Raw genomic sequence first — 17,435 nt, 5'->3', positions numbered from 1 at the left:
TCTATCCTGGATGCTCTGTAGGCAGATTTAGAGTGTTTTGGGGTATTTTTCAGCTGGTCAACCAGCTACATCAAGCTTGGCAAGTGCAAACCAATGAGACTAGCTCGGCCAGGCCGTGAGACCTGGGGCTGGTTGCATAAACGGCTTAGACTAGTCTTAAAAGTTAGTCTCGAGACTCATTACATCTTGACTAATTGCTTGGTCAAATTAGTTCTTAAGACAGTCTTAAAGGGGTCATATAATGGTGCATGCACTTTTACAAGTTGATTGTACTGAAATGTGTGTTGGCAGTGTCTGTACACAACCATCATATAATGATAAAAATCCATCCAGTGGTTTTGTTTTAATCTCCTTATATGTTTTCCCCTGCCTCAAATCGAGCCGTTCGACCGTGTGACGTCACACGCTCGAAAGCCCCTCCCACGATTGTTGATTGACAGGAGCGTCTCAACACAGACCCGCCCTCGCGGGTGAGATCAGCTCCATGAGAGAGCTGTCAATCATAGTCTGCGCGGACCGGCGCGCTCATTGTTGATATGCTGGAGCACTGTCTATGAGCAGAATGGCGTCTAAGCGATTGTGGTGTTCTGTTCTTGGGTGTAATAACGAACACAGCAGTCATTTTAATGTTCCTAAATCCGAACCGCTGAAGACGCAGTGGCTGTGTTTGTTTTCGAAGGGAATATTCCCCACGAGCAACGTCAATGCGTTCATGTTTGCGCGAATCATTTCTCACCAGACTGCTTTATAGACGAGGATCAGTATAAAGCTGGATTTGCTAAGAAGCTGCTCATGAAAAATGGATCGGTAGCTGCTACCAGATATTCGTGTTCCTGCTGAATCTCCAGAAGAACGGAAGTGAGTGTAACGTTTTATTAAACTTTATATTAATATATTAATCTTTGCAAATCGCTAGCTGCACGCTTCACAATGAATGCGTCTAAGGTTTACACTCAGGGTACATTACGGCATGTTTTCTATGTATGACGTTCTCAATATAATTCATAATCCCACGTTTATACTGAACAACACGTTATGGTTATTGAGTTACAAATGGTGTACACCAGAGCTCTGGTGTACGCATAGAACAGAGGGGCGGAGTCAGCAAAGCTCATGATCATTTAAAGTCATATGCACTGAAACGGCGTGCTGAAAACAGAGCTGTTTTTGACCAGGTAAAATAAGTGTTTTCTTACAATACTAATGAGAATTTTTAATTAAAGTATATTACAAACTTTTAATTTAGACCCTAAAGAATCATATTAGCTTGTACAAAAATGGCATTATATGACCCCTTTAACATATTGGCTAAGTTTATGCAACTGGCCACTGATCTTAAACCTGTTAAGACCAGCAAATAAGTTTAGGCTTAGATGTTTTTTTCTCAGTAGAATATGACATAAATTCAAAACTTAACATGTACTTCTTACTTCTAAACACTTGTGATGGTGATGCGTATGGCTGAAGACAGCTTGTCCTTCACAAGCGTTTTTGTTTTGGTAGAAAGAATCCGTAGATAACAGGCAAATATTCACATACTGATGTCTGTCACTGGCTGCCAACATAATCTAAAGACACTGACAGTAAAACTGATTTAGAACAGTAGCCCCTCTGTAACCTTATTAATATTTAACAATAGGAAATACAACTGAATCTCGACACACACAAAAAGAAATGTCAAATATGAGCAAATAACTCCAGATCAAGGACATATTATACCACAGAAATGATGTCTATTCCAGATCTAGCCAGCATATCTATTCAGGAAACAGCTTAATCCTGTGTAATTCCAGGTTAAAGGCGTCCTCAAATCCAGAGCATCAGAAATTCAGTAAATGTCAGAAGTGATAAGTGGCAGGTGGATAGTGGATTTAGGGAGTTAGCAGTTCAGGGATATTATGCAGTGTCTGGATAAGTATTCTGGGAATGCACAAAGACATTGAAAGTCACTGTTGCAAATGTTGTGAAGCTATAGAGGGTGTTGACAGACAATATAAGAACAGGGGATTTTTCCCTCCTAGTTTAGTTATCTAACATATGTCCACGTTTTTGGCATGTGCAATTGCTATGTTCAATTCCTAAATCTCTAAATATTCTTGATGCTCTGATTACAGGAGCCCGGTGGCATAATTTGTACATAAATCTCATTTAATGTCTATTAAGTCTTTTATGCTCACCAAGGCTGCATTTATTTGATCAAAAATAGGCTACAATAAACACTACTATTGTAAAATGTTGTTACAATTTAAAAGAACTGTTTTGTATTTAATATACTTTAAAATCCAAATTATAATAACCAACTTATTCTTCTAACAAAGCTGACTCTGAGCCATTTTTCCAGGACATGATTCTTCAGAAATTAATCTAATATGCTGATTTAGTTCTCGTGAAACATTTATTATCATATCATCATTATCTAGCCTGATGTTGAAAACATCTTTGATGAATTGAAAGGAAAAACTAAATTAATTTGAAATATAAATCTTTTGCAACATTATACATGTCTTTACTGTAGCTTAAATGTGTGTTCTTGCCTTTAAAAAAAATTCTGACTGACCCCAAATTACTTTTGTACGATTTGTCTTTAGGACACAATTCTGATATTAAATACAACAACAGCAACATTGCAACTGTGATAGGCCTACTTCTTTTATACAACAGTTTTGTAAACAAGAAACTGATATTATTGAGTAACTTACGTTTCTGAAGTGGCTCAGTTGGTATTTCATCTCCAACGAAAATAGTTCCATATTAGGCAAAAGTCAAAAGCTTTGATAGTCGCCACTCGCCAAGCAACGCAGAGACTAAACTCCGGCCTGGAGCTATCCATGGAGCGGAACATACTACTGGAAACAGGCCCCAAAGCGTTCTTACTCATATAAAGATCCACTCCGGCTTTCCAACGTCGACGCTCTTTGGCTATCAAGCTGCAGATAAAACCACACATCTTCGTGTTGCGTCTGTTCGCAAGAGAAATTACAAACGCTCCGGATATCAAAAGACGCTTCTCGCTCAGCTCGTTTTCAGTCAACACCGCAAAATGGGTCGCAGCAATAATCTAGATCCAAGAACGCCATATTTTTTTTTACAGTCTATGCGTTTAACACAAACAAGCGGAGTGTGAAAGGTCACTGTGCTGTTGAACTCTCGTAAGCCCTCTCGGCCAATTAATTTTGAGGACAGGGGTGTTGATGTTAATGTTATGTATAATTGTATTTTTTAATTTTGTCATTATTTGTATTACCTTTACATGTAAACATTTTATTTACATGTTTTATTTATATGTTTAAAAAGTACTTTTGAGCTATGATGTATTTTAATGTGCTTTCAGTTGCAGTTGTAACATGCTTTATTGGCTTATCAAATGTGTGTATATTTGTATTGTATTGCTAAAATACTTCTTAGAATAGGGCTATATTTGGCTAAATTTAGTGCTAATACATACAATAAGAAAAGAAACGGACAAACTGGAAAAATCAGATAAAAATACCAGCCTTAAATAATAATACTAGCTAAACTTTAAAATAAAAAATTTAAATACCAATAATTAGATTTTTTACACTTTCTAAAGAAAAAAACTCTTTGTCTCTATGATATCTCGATCTCTAGATGCAAGTTTATTGCCCATTTTATTGTCCACCAAGTGTGCAGACACATGCTGTGAGCCTAACACAGATTTCCCTGAAAAAAATGACTCTATTTCATTGTTTAGCAGTATTTCTTTCTTTCTATCAATACATGGTGTATTTGTACTGCTGAAGCAGTAGCAAGTTAGACTGTCTCTCTCACACACACATCCTCCCTCTATCTCTGTGTACTTGTCCGCTCTCTGCTCGGGCCTTTCACACACCGACAGGTTTGGGACCCCTGAGCAGCATGACACTGCATGATGGATGAGCTCTCGGACCTTCAAACCAACCCCACCATAGGAGGGGTCTGTGTGCGCTCTCCGTCTCACCAGCAGCACCTCATTCAGAATGCCCACCCCACCCGCTCCACACACTCTCCTCTCGTCCTCCTGAGAGCCACTCAGCAGGCGGGCCAGAAGAGGTCACGCCGCGGGCAGGACATTTATGAGGTGTAGATATTTGCCTTCTCTCAGAAAAACACACTGTGGCATTGACATGGTCTGGCTTCTGCTCTTTCAGGTTTTCAAGTTTCAGGTTCAGTGAGTTGCTGGAATAGCTGTCCATGTCTGATACAGCTAGCAAAAGCATAGCATTTGTTTATTTTTTGTCAGTATTCGTGTCAGGCAGCCGAACACGATCGAATCCTGCGGTGTTGCCCAAAATATTCTGTAAAAGTAAACTGCCTTTATAGCGCACAAACTAATAAAAAATTCCTCCCCCAGTGGTCAAATGCGTCTGATGCATGACGGGCCCCCGGCCTTCGGGTATGACTGATGCGAGATCATTAACTCCGGTTCTTCTGGTCAGCCTCACCCTCTAGTACCAATGCAGTCACACGCATCCCAAACCTTCCTCTCTCAACTAGTGACATGGCAAACAGGGAAACCTTGACTGGGAAATAAAGGTTAAGAGACTCCAGACTTTTGAATAGTAGTGTATCACAGTGTTTACACAAAAGTATTAAGAAGCAAAAATTCTTTTCAACACTGATAAATGTTTCTTTAGTACCAAATCAGCATACTAGAATGATTTCTGAAGGATCGATTCATGTGACACTAAAGACTGGATAATGATGCTGAAAATTCAGCTTTGCACAGGAAAAGAAATAGCTATACATTTTAAAATATATGAACAAATCCATTCTTTTAAATTGCAATAATATTTCACAATATTACTGTTTTTACTGTATTTTTGATCAAATAAAAGCAGCCTTGCTGAGAATGAGATGTTTTTTAACAACATTTAAAATCTTTATTATTCCAAACTTGAGTGTCTATAAAAAAAGAAAAGAAAAATTAGGCATGTTTTTTATTTATTGCTGACTTCTTAATAAGATAACCCTTTGTGGAAATACAATTAGACATGAAACAGCAGAAAAAAAGGAATTGTTATAGAATGCGTTTTGAATATTAATGTGCTTAGGAAAAAGTAATTTCAAAATAAGGAGTTATCATGAATGTAAATCACACAGGATACAGAACAATCTTGTCACTTCGCTGGTTTTACGTTTAACTGTGTACAGAAACCATATTCTTCCTGCAGTGTGAAGGTGTGCATAATACAATTAGGCTACATTACACAAACCTTTTTAAAAAATTTTTTTAAAGCTGTCAAAAATGGTTATACTGCCTAATGCCATGAAAACTTTTTAAGTGGTTCTTTTGAAAACCATCTATATGTGCTTCCAAGAATCCAGAAAGGCTTAATTTTTCTAGAAATCAATATACTGATCTGAAGAACCCATAGCCTGATCACCAAAACATGTTTAAATCTCCAGAATATCATATAGCCAACTCAAAAATTAAATCAATAAGAAGAGAGTTTGCTCAAAGGTGCTACAGAGAGCCTGTTTAGTGTGTCAGTGAATCAACAAAAATATGTCCAGATTTTCACCACAAAAGCAAAAGATAAAAATAAATTATATTTTGTATAAAGTACATTAATCCTTTTGTAATCCACCCCCCTTCCACCAAGAAATACGTGTAAATAACGTGATTAATTTGTATTTTTCATGAAAATAATGTCACAATGTTAAACAGGATTCATTTTATTTATACAAAATATAATATTGTATTTCTTTCTGGTGAATTAGGAGTGAAATATTCCTGATAATCATTCAAATCTAATGTTTAGAATTCAAGCTTTTTTTTTTATTGCCTGCAGAATATCCGGCCAAACTTGTGATGTACCATTGTTTGCAGACTTTATTTCTCTATATTTCTCCATATCCTCTCTCTCTGCCCACCTCTCTTTATCTTTCCCTTTATAAAGCGGTATTGGAGTAAAATGACCTGCATGTGTTCATGACCTTATGCTTCCTAACGTGCTACCTGAAGTACACCAGGCTTATGCTTGGGAAAATCTTACTAAAGCCAAAATTATATTTAGCCTCCCATTCATTGACAACCATATAAACATTCACCATAAAATGTAGGTAGTCAGTTTGCTGACAATTCTGGAATTTCAGTCACAGCAGCAATCGTAGACCGCTTCTCCATGTTTAAAGTTTATGGCTCACCCAACTTGGGAATTATTACTATCCCCGAACTTCCCAGTGGTATACAACTTGAGAAGGCGTTAATGTCCAATTTTAACAAGGAAACTCGTAGTTACAATAATTCCAATGGCACATAAAGGCAAAATAGTTAACCAGCTGAAACTGAACAACATTAGATTAGTCAATACTCTGGACTTTTCAAAACATAATTTTTAACATATGTGCCGTTTGCCGCCAGTGTATCGAGTTACTGGTGTAAATTTAATAAGACATCAATTTAAAACCATTTAATATATGCATATACATTCAGGTAAATCAATGTTTTCACAATATCAAACAACCTTGAATAAAACACATGGAGGCAAGGCCATTTAGATTTTTTTTTTAATTAAATGCAACACGAATGCAATAAAATTAAGATAAATAACGTTTTAACAGTGGAAATATATTAGAGTTATATTCGCCACAAGGTCAAAAAGAACATCCACCGTAAAAATCAGTTCCAAGTGGGTCTCAAATTCAGGTTACACAATGATTCTATTTCCTTTGAGGCTTGGCCAACTTCCTGGCACGCTGGTGCTGCCAGTGCCATCATATCGAGCATTGAATCCAGTGTTTGTTTACAAAAATATCATTTTCGTTTTTTTTCTCTAGTTTTTTTATAGACCCAGAAAGTGACATTACATTAATTTTCACATCAGATTTCTTAAAGCTTTAGCTTCTGCAGTGTAACAGCAACAATGTCATTAAAAAAGTAAGTCATCCTTTAGGATTGAAAGGCATATCTGTCACCTTTTTCACAATTCCAACACGGAACAATCTGTACAGGCTTGCATATTAAACAAATAAGAGTACAACATTGACAATGGAAAAACAAACAGAACGATTTTTGGCAAAGCAGGAAGAAAAAAGTGACAAGAGGAAATATTTTAGATTAGATCTGTTTTAAACTGCCATCACTTACAGGTTATGATTGTCCTTCATGATCACGTGACATAGGACAGCAGGAGGCTTCAAGTGCTGGAAGCGTCTGTTCACGCTTTGTTTGCATGTCTATACCCATTCTTTGCAGACAAAAAAAAAAAAAAGAATCCTTGGCCAACACTTTGCTACAACTTTGCTGAAACATTGTAAGAACATTTCAGCTGTTTTCAAACACAAAAGCATTTGGAAAGCTATCTGCAAAATTAGTTGTCAGTCATCTAAAGTACATCAGGCAAAATCATTGCAAGTGCCCCTTGTTTATGATTCAGTCTATTTATTGCAGTTGGAAGTATAGTAGTTCCAAGGACATACTTTGGTTTGTCATTTTGGAGGCCAGATTCCTTCAGTCAGTATTTAAAATGAATTTCCGGACAGTAAAAAAACCCTCCAAATATTCTATATGGACCTGGCACTTTTGACTTTTTGCTTAAATTGTTACCAATTAGATCACACAAAGACAATGAAATGCAATAGAAACAAACCATTCTTTCAAAGCCAAAATCAAACTCCAAAAGAAAGATGAAAGATAGTAATGAAGTGTACACAGACAGCCTGTTTCCTCTGACTGGACTGCATCGTTTCGACTATTTGCTCCATGAGCAGAATGTCTCCCAACCCTCCTATACAACAGTGAAGAAATGATTCAGTAACTAAGGTCGCCTAAATCATGCCTGTTCCCAAAACAAACCTCCCAAACAAACATATTTCATTTAAAAAAATAACACAATCAAGAGCAATAAAGAGGAATAGAGCTCTCTCTTCATTTATATTATATTTACATTTGTTGTTTTTAATATATATTTATATATTTATATATTTACACACATCAAATAAATCAATTGTACAACTATACACCTGAATGAGAAGATAAGCAAGAGGTACAGAAGTGTATGGCTTGACTGGAAAAAATCATTCCTTTTGTTTTTGTCTTGTGTTTTTGTTTGCTCATAAACGGACTTATTAATATATTGACATAATCATTAGCGCCAAAAACAATGAGAAAAGAACAATAAAAAATCCCTGGTATTGTCAAAAGAGGTTATTAGACTGTACACATATGAGAGTATCATTCAATTTAGAACACCAGTTAGGCCTCTAATCTCCAGGTTAACACCCATTCCTGTTTTTTTTGTTTTTGTTTTTTTTGTGGCTGATCTCTACATACACACATGGTTGTTCACATATTTGCATAAAGCAAAAAATTACCCTCTCATTCACACCTCCTCTCACGCAAACACAAACAAACAGATCATACCACAGCTCAAAGTAACAGTGTATTTGGTCCTGCTGGGATATTTAAAAGTCCTGGTGACATCAGTTTGACTTGATTAACCAGTGAAGAGCTTTCCAAAAGAACTTTCCGCAAATCCAAAATTTCAGTCAGTGTTTTTCACCTCCAATCCATGTCTGTCAGTCTAAATATCCTACTCTGAAAAAATCCAGTGTCTTTTTCATTAATAGATACAAAAATATTCCATGTCTGTGGAGCCTTCATAGAGTGATCACCACGATTGGTCCTCCCCACAATCCATTTGATAATATACTGTTACTCTAAGAGTGGAGATAAAAGTGGCTGCAGAAACCCATAGCTGTGGGTTAAACTCACTTTTTACATCATGCTAGTTTTGTATCTCGAATAAGACTGGCCTGATTGTCAGCCATTTCTTGTATCTCACGATTTCAGTAGTGCATTCAGCCATTTTCAAACGTTAGCAGATGATCGACTCTCCCTCTGCCGTCACCAGCTGGCCACTGGTGGGGTCGTAAGTTCCAGCCAGGTAGTATAGATCTTGACTGTTGCTGTTTGGTTTCCTGATATGGCTCAGGCGCTCATATTCAGCTCTGCTTACCACCTGGCACTTATGGGAGATGGTTTGGACGTCATTTTCGTCCTCATGGCAACTTTGGTAAAGGGCATGCTGTGAAGAGAGAGGAAAATAAGTTTTAGTTCTGAAAAGCCTACCTTAAGTCAATCAAAATCAAACAAGACTTCTGGTGACAACTGTACCTTCCCATCCCGGTGCCTTTTTCCAAGCTTGGTCTCCTCAGGGTGGTAGAACCACTTTACTTTGACTACCATGTTGCTGGACCAGGATTCCCATAGACTCTCAATGCGACCAATGAAGGGGAGGTGGGGTCGACCAGCAGAGAGGAAAACCGCACAGTCTCCAACTCGGACGGTGTCTTTTCCCCGAACGATGGCCTTGTAGAAGAGCTTTCGGGCTTTTCCTTTCAAACCCCGTCTCTGATGACAAGAAAGTAAAGTTTAAGGGACATTTTCCCCAACAAAAACCATTTTGGATTGGGATTAAAACAGAAACATCAGAACAGGAAATTACCTGAGTTGGGTTCCCAGACCACCTCCACAGCTGCCGTCCTGGCATGAACGAGGATGAGTTTGGTGGACCCTCTGAAGATGGTAACTTCTGTTTTTTAGGGAAGTCTTTGGAAGATTTGGACTGTACTACAGAGGATGAGTTGTTGGCAATATCCTTTCTCCTTGGAGGTTTTCCTGTACTACTATTGACTGCAGCCTTTGAATTATGGATAGTTATAGTTTTGGCTCCGAAAGTATGTCGTGGTGGGCCGGTGGGAGGTTCAGGATGCTGCTGTTGTTGAAGCAATGTGCGATGAGAAGAAAGGCAACCCTGAAGCAGAAGCCGTGATGCCTCTTCTTCATCTGAACTGTAGGACGAGTCATTGTCAGACGAGCAGATGCTAGAGCTGGACGAGCCCGAACTAGATGCGCTGGAGGATCCTGAGGACGACGACGAAACAGAAAGACGAGACAGAAAGCGTCCAGTGGTGCGCATGTCTGCCCTTCTGACATCTTCATCCTCGTCTTCATCTTCATCCATATCTGAATAGGAGCTTAGGCAGTCGCTGTGGCAGTTTGGCCCATAATCTGCATATTCACTAAGCCCAAGACCCTCAGGGTGCTTACGCATGTCTGATGAACCTTTGAGAATATGGCAACTGTTCCTTTTGGCATCTTTGACTAGAAGAACGGACTGGGAGTAGCCCATTGTTGAGGTCAGTTCTCCTATTCCTTTGGCTCCAAAGCCCTTTTCCAGTCGTCCACCTCTTTGTACCTCTGGGTTACCAAGAAGCAACAATGCTTTTCCATTCTTAGTCTTGGGGGACGTTACCCCTTCATGGTCCAGTTTGACGAGAAATTCCTTCCTGTCTCCTATCTTTCTACCGCGTAAACCAGAGACGCCCTTCTGACTAAGAGGCAGACCTGTTGCCAACTGCTGATTTCCAAAGGAAGTGCAACCATTAGCAATGCTGCTGAAGGAGTCCACCTCAAAGGAAGTGCTGAAGATGCCTTTGGCTGGAGTGGTCATGGTGGAGCTAAGTAAGGGGAACATGTCTGACTCCTTTCCTCTCAGAGCTTTCTTTGTTAACCCATTAAACTGGAACAAATCCATGGAGGGTTTCCTCCTGGACATGGTGGCAACTGGCCAGCCAAGAAGAGGGGAAGCGGTTCCAGTCGCATTCACAGACCCACAGCTCTTTGATGATGCATTGACAGATTTTGGCCTTCCTATTGAGGAAGATAAACAAAGGTATTGCTATGGGGATGTAGGAAAACAACCCTGCCATCAATGTTAACTTATTTGCATTTTCCAAGCTTCACTTGCTACGATACTACCTTCAGCACCTCAGAGAAAACAGATACAAACAAATATGCCTGACAGTGGAACATCTTATGACTCCATGTTGTTTGTTGTACTATTGATAACATCTGCTGAATTGGAGCTGTTAGACAGGTAATTCAGGGCTTTAAGTCAGACTCTATAGTTAAGCGGAGTTCAACCTTGACGCCAGTTTCCCTCATCTATTTGTTCAGTTAAACACATTTCATTCCATTAGTCAACCGAACCCTGATTTCATCAGTGCTGATGTGTTAATTGCACAGGTTCATTTAAAGTAATGAAGGCAAATGCTTTTTTCTTCCGTATTAATACGGATGATTCTACTTTACATCTGATAATACTTTTAAGGCTCTTTACAAACATTAAATAAACCATTTGGTGGGTGCTTCAGTTCCTGGAACAAGAACCAGGAAAGGTAGTGAAGCATGTCCTTAGGGACAAACAGATTGAGAAACATCTACCCAACAAGTTTCCCTGGCAGACCTTGTGATACATGTGTAAAGTACTAAATCATGAAGACCTGTAGTGGAATCTTGTTTGATAGATATTTCTCAATGTGTCTCTTTGAAACAACACGTTTTACCTCTTTGTTGCAGGTTAAAAGTAACACCATGGGGGGGTGGGTGTCTTAGATGATGCAAAGAGCATTGATTTTAAAACGTGTAATGCAAACCAAAATTATTTTAATCCAATCAATGTGGAATTTGGAAAGCCATGAGAATGAGGATGATGCAGCTGTCATCACGCACCTGGCTTGGCTTTAACAACATTCTTCCTGGGCTCTGTGTTAGCGGAATGCTCTGAGGACACATCAGCCTGCCGAGTTATCTTCTCTTGAGTGGAGGTCTTCCTCCTGCGGCACCTAGGTGAGACCAGGTGGGCTGGTGATGGCTCTGCACCTGCAGTACATCAACAATGCCACAGGCTTAATGACAAGCACGGAAACTTGGCACACTGTCTAACATTGTTAACATGAGACTCTTTGTTTGTATTGGAGATGAAATGTATTTATCTGCAGAAACATACAGTGGATTTGGTAGCCTGGCGGAAGCAGACGAATGCTTGAAAGAGAAATCCATCCCCGGTCTCCATCGTCAAACTCTACCATGACACTGCCCTCCTTCTGTTCCTCACCCGGACCTCCTGTGGAAGGCACAAATGTACAGCTCTAAAGAGAATGCATATGATTGTATTTGTGTTTGAAAAATTGCTAAAATTATGTATTTCTTCTAATTGTGACATTAAATCTTACAACTGCAACTTTATTTATCTTAATTGACTATCTTGATTCTATTCTAATTGTGCCATTTTTCTCTGAATTGCATTATATCTGAAAATGTATGAAAAAAAACACAATAGTTTAAGTATATTGGTTGCTTTTGAGTGTTGGATTGGGACTTGCTTTGTGTGCGTGTATGTGTGTGTGTGTGTGTGTGTGTGTGTGTGTGTGTGTGTGTGTGTGTGTGTCGTGGTAAACCCTACATTATGGGGACAAAATGTCCCCACAAAGATGGCAATATCTGAAATCCTTGTCCTTGTGGGGAAATTTTTGGTCTTCTTTCAGGAAATCAGCTTATAAATCATACTAAATTATGTTTTTTGAAAATGTAAAAATGCAGAAAGTTTTCTGTGATGGGTAGGTTTAGTGTAGGGGAATTAAATATACAGTTTGTACAGTATAAAATTGTGTGTGTGTGTGTGTGTGTGTGTGTGTGTGTGAGAGAGAGAGAGAGAGAGAGAGAGAGAGAGAGAGAGAGAGAGAGAGAGAGAGAGAGAGAGAGAGAGAGAGAGAGAGAGAGAGAGAGAGAGAGAGAGAGAGAGAGAGAGAGAGAGAGAGAATGATCTCACCTCTACGGACATATCCAGGATACAAACAGCGCGAGCGTTCACTCCAGTAAGCGCACACTCTTGTTCCAGCCGTCAGAGTTTCCACTGTCTCCGGCTGCACATCTAAAACCTGAAACACAAGGATGACTTTAAAAATTAACCTACATATCTGGCAGACATGCAGCTTATCAAGCATAACAAGTTGATTTAGTTAAAAGACACACATGAAGAATACGAGACATCTACTTTGCAAAAAGCATGGATATCTTTGAGGCCTTCCCTTAAGGCAATTACAACCATGGGTATACCTTTCTCAAGAAACGCTGTTTGTTGATTTTGGTCTCTTTGGTCTCAACGAGAATAAAAAGAGAGAAAATCAGCATCGCTGAATGGAGAGTCTGCTTTGAAATAATGGAATAAAAGAGCAGAGAGGTGAAAAAGGCCTAAATCGATGACTTTATAGTGAGGCTGCCAGCTCCCCTCCCACTACACAGAGCACATGCACTGAGGGCTCTTTTAGGACCAGTTCAAACGGGTCTGCTGTAGATACAGCCCTTTTGACAGACAGAGCAAACGGGGAGCCGAGGAGTTTTTGGCCAGGATATGCACTAAGCAGGCAATGGTGTTGGAAGCAAAACAACTGATAAGAAGTCTTAAAAGCAGCACAGGAAAGAGGAGGTATCACTGAAACGGGGGGCTAATGCTAGTGGCTAGCAGTGTCTCCATGAAATCTGACTTTAAAAAAAAGGCATTTGTAAGTTTATTCCCACAAAAAGTATAAATAGTAGTTTCTATCAAAATACTGCTATTTTTTTATTTTTATGTACCATCTAGCCCAATATGGCAATGTTGTTTCAACCAATGGCATACGTTTGGGGCATGACTATCTGTTTATCCAACCAATGACAGAGAGGTGAATGCGTAGGCAATAGGCTTGGGCGGTAATACGGTAATATCGTATACCGCGGGATCTAAAAATGGCAACGGTATCAGTTTCAATATCGTCATACCGTCATAAAAAAAAATCCAATGCACTTATATAGGAGAAAAGGATTAAATATTAAATATAATTTATTTAATGGCTAAAAATGCTTATGTGTGGTTGTCATCACGTGACAGTGTGGAGGAGAAAGAGTGGGGGAGAGAGGGGGAAAGATGGCAGGTTGCGCACCGAGTGACCTGGTCTCGAAGAAGAACACGACTTCTGCAGTTTGGCAGGGATGGGCATTTCAAGCAAAAATAATATTTGAAGATCGCCTGGTATTTGATTATTATTCGAAAATCGCACCCCTCCACCATATGCACGCACACATGCATGTAGGCTACACAGCTATACAGCGGAGCGGTGTGTGACACTTATTAAATAGGTTATAAGTAAAAAAAAAAAAAAAAAAACTCATTTCTTTACATATTTATGTTTAATAATATAATGTTGTTATTTTTTTTTATTTCATCTATGTTGATTATATGAAAAGGAAACTGCATGAGATGAATAAGATAGGATCATAAGATGCCCAATATCGGAAAACATTTGGAATGGGTCAGACATGATTTTTGACCACTTATTACGTTTTGTTTTGTAGAAAGCCTTTCTTTAAAGTGAATTTCGTTTCGCATAAATTGTATCTTCATTTTAATCAATGTTTCATCAACGAATTGCCTGGATTAATAAATAAGAAGGATATATATTAGACAATATAAGCCGGCGCGTGAACTGGAGCGCGTCTCCTAAAAAGAACGAAACTCAGCGTATAAGATAGATGCCTTAAATATCTGAGAAGTGTATATATATAATAAGCTTGAAATGTCTACTTTTAAACAAAACAATTAAAAACTAAAAGAAATGGCCTGCTCTCTGTAGGCTAATTCATATGAAGTGTGCATTTCTATCTATGCGCGTTCACTACTGCGAAGATGCGAGTCTGCATCGTAAACTTTATCTGTGCAGCCACTGACATAGAACGTTTTTTATTAATAAACAATTCAAATGTTTCATGCATAATTACTTTTGCCGGTTCTTTGTGCCAAGCTTTATGCGTGCTTTGAGATGCAGAATAGGCAATATATTACGAAAACGCTCATTATGGTTTAGCATTCTCTCCTATATATATTTAAGTAATTTAATCAATATAAATATGTGATTAGACTAATGGCTTAAATCAACTACTACTAGTCAACTAGAAAAAAAAAACTTTAGTCGTGCACGGGCAGCCCTACTTCACATGTTTTCTAACCAGCATGTCACTGCGGGCGTTCTGAGCGCGCGCCGCTGAGTGGACTGGGCGAGCGGCGCGTGATCTTCAGAAATGCGCTCTCTGCTCTGGAGGAAATATTACCACTCCGCTCACATGCTCTGGTGTGAGACAATGTGCATCTTCTCCTGTTGTCTGAGAGTTGATTGACAGCTTTTAGATGCATTATTGGCATCGCCACCCTCTGGTTGAACGTGTCACCACCGCATCAGAACAAAAACATGGGGATTTTTTATAGACAATAATCCCACAACCTATTCCATATTCTATAATAAAATCAAATAATTGAATATTCGAAAATTGTGACTCATCCCTGCACAAACCAACAGTTTGGTGATGCCGTCTGAGCCTTATGTCATAATTTTTAATTAGTCACGCGGTAATACCGTATACCGCGGTAAAATAGGGAGGAGGTTTGACGGTATCAAAATTTGGATACCGCCCAAGCCTAGGCAACCTGTTTGAATATAGTCATTATTTTTGCAATTCGTTTGGTGTAGAAATTACCCACTCCATCTACAAGTCCAAAGAAAATGGTGCAGAAAACATGGGTGCAATCTGATGAGAGAAATTACACTTGATATATAAATATAAATATATTTCTTATATTTAACTTTTCCATTGTAACTAAGTCTCAGCTTGATTTCAGCCATTTTATAATTGATTGGATTGTGAAGAGTGGGATTTTTACACCAAAATGGAGCCAGAAAAAAAAATTGAGTTTGCATTAAGGATCACATTCTTTCATGTTGACTTAAGTTTATGTAAACCTGAGCTGTGTTCGCTTTTTAATTCCACACTAGTTCCAGTAAAGCTGATACACAAATATACACACAGGAACAATGCTGCAGGCTTATGGGTGAGTCCAATTTGTTGGAGTAGAGTGTAGCGTTCAATGTCAAAGCCTTTACTGTGCTAGCCTTCAGTGAGAATATAGTGCTCGCTCTCTCTGTCTTTCTATTCTCCCAGCTTTATCTCTCCCACAACTATGCACAATCACATCCAACACTGACACAAATGACAACCTCCTCTCTTTGTTTTGCATTTTGTGAACAATCAAGAGCTTTTTGTGTTGCAGCTTGTGGATTGTATCAAGAAGAGATATCGTCAGATGTTTTGTGTACTGTACAGAATTTGAGAGTTGCATAGATTAATTGTATCTAATATGTATTTGAGGGAGACTGGGGACGGGTAGGTAGAGTTTGCGATAGGCGGTCCCTAGGCAGCGAGACACTTTTTTCCAGCCCATGATACTAAGAGAGATGAATGAGAGAAGTAACGCATATAATGTATTCAAATGAATGCATGCTGACAAAGAGCTGTTGGTTTACGGTGTGTAATCAGCTCCCTTTTTCCCCGTCGGCTTAGATAAACTATGCGTGTAAGTGCAACCCGCAGTTCAGCCCCAAAGATGTTCCTAAATAAGATAAATAAATAAAAAAGGGATAAAACATGCTATTCTGTACATCCTCCTGAGGGGCCACGCAGAACTAACAAGGAACAGTTACATACAGTCACAATGTGAAATTGTATATGCAGGAATGTAGTGGACTGCTGGACCGCATTAAGATCAGCTAAGCAAAGAGTACTGCTTAAAAAAACAACAACCAGGCTATATTAGCGATATAAGAGTTCCTAGGGTTGTCTACCCTCCTCTATCACAACCAGATGCTGAAATGTTCCTTTACTGATGAATTTGTGCTCAATGAGATAAGAAATGAGCAATAAAAGACGCAAATGCAAAAGAATGCCTAAAGTTGGTTTGGAGTCCTTCACACACAGATCATAGCAGTTTACACGCTTCATGGCTAAGTAACTGCTTATCGGAACACACTCACACACACAACCCCAGATGCTATGTTCCAAACTGCTTTAGCAGAGAAAGTCAGAGCTGGGATGGATCCAGCCTTGAGCTGATGGGGCTCTGGGGGAGAACAAGGGGTCTGTGAGAGCCTGTGAGGGTGGCCTGAAGGGCTGGTTCAGTCCGAGGCCTGTGTTGAGAGAGTCATGGGGGAATGAGTCCCCTGAAGAAGCTTTTTAAAGGGTCTCACCGCTTCCTGAAGCAGCTGCTCCAGAGAGTAGATCCTCGGCCTGTTTCCACGCTCTCCCTCAACGACAACACTATAGCTGAAGAGACAAAAATTCTGAACTGTAATTATCCATCTATCCATGTATCTATTCATTTATCTATACATCTATCATTCTAATCCATCTACATCTATACATTTATCGTTCATTCGTTCCATCCATCCTTCCATCCATCTCTAACCATCCATCCATCTCTAACTATCCATCCATCCATCCATCCATCCCTAACTATCCATCCATCCATCCATCTCTAACTATCCATCCATCCATCCATCTCTAACTATCCATCCATCCCTAACTATCCATCCATCCATCCATCCATGTTTTTTATGTTGAAAATACAGGGTTGTTGTCTTACATATCAGGCAGGTCCAGTGTATGTACATAGGCAGCATACAGTAACTCGTCCTCTTTTGAGATTAACACTTTCAGTCCATCCTTCAGGATTTCTTTGGTGAGAATGCAGTTGGGAAGGGCTGGTTGTGACAAAGACAGATTA

At 39.1% G+C, this 17,435-nt stretch overlaps 1 protein-coding gene across 2 annotated transcripts in view; it reads right to left on the bottom strand.

The window, feature by feature from the left end:
- Positions 1 to 6,493: 6,493 nt before the first annotated feature.
- Positions 6,494 to 17,435, bottom strand: part of bahcc1b (BAH domain and coiled-coil containing 1b) — a 53,069-nt gene continuing 42,127 nt past the window's right edge. For both annotated transcript variants that reach the window (XM_056271433.1, XM_056271434.1), the window contains exons 20-27: positions 17,295 to 17,412; positions 16,900 to 16,975; positions 12,618 to 12,726; positions 11,796 to 11,912; positions 11,519 to 11,668; positions 9,450 to 10,657; positions 9,119 to 9,355; positions 6,494 to 9,029 (exon numbers count right to left, since the gene is read on the bottom strand). In XM_056271433.1, the coding sequence (XP_056127408.1) occupies positions 8,820 to 9,029; positions 9,119 to 9,355; positions 9,450 to 10,657; positions 11,519 to 11,668; positions 11,796 to 11,912; positions 12,618 to 12,726; positions 16,900 to 16,975; positions 17,295 to 17,412 (2,225 nt within the window). In that variant the 3' untranslated portion in view covers positions 6,494 to 8,819. The remainder of the gene's footprint in view (positions 9,030 to 9,118; positions 9,356 to 9,449; positions 10,658 to 11,518; positions 11,669 to 11,795; positions 11,913 to 12,617; positions 12,727 to 16,899; positions 16,976 to 17,294; positions 17,413 to 17,435) is intronic.

This window comes from Rhinichthys klamathensis, unplaced genomic scaffold, assembly GCF_029890125.1.
Source record: "Rhinichthys klamathensis goyatoka isolate OS25496 unplaced genomic scaffold, OSU_Roscu_1.1 h1tg000319l_1, whole genome shotgun sequence".
Taxonomy (NCBI): Eukaryota; Metazoa; Chordata; class Actinopteri; order Cypriniformes; family Leuciscidae; genus Rhinichthys; species Rhinichthys klamathensis.
Note: the sequence above shows the minus strand (reverse complement) of the source record. Positions and strands in the feature narration are given on the sequence as shown.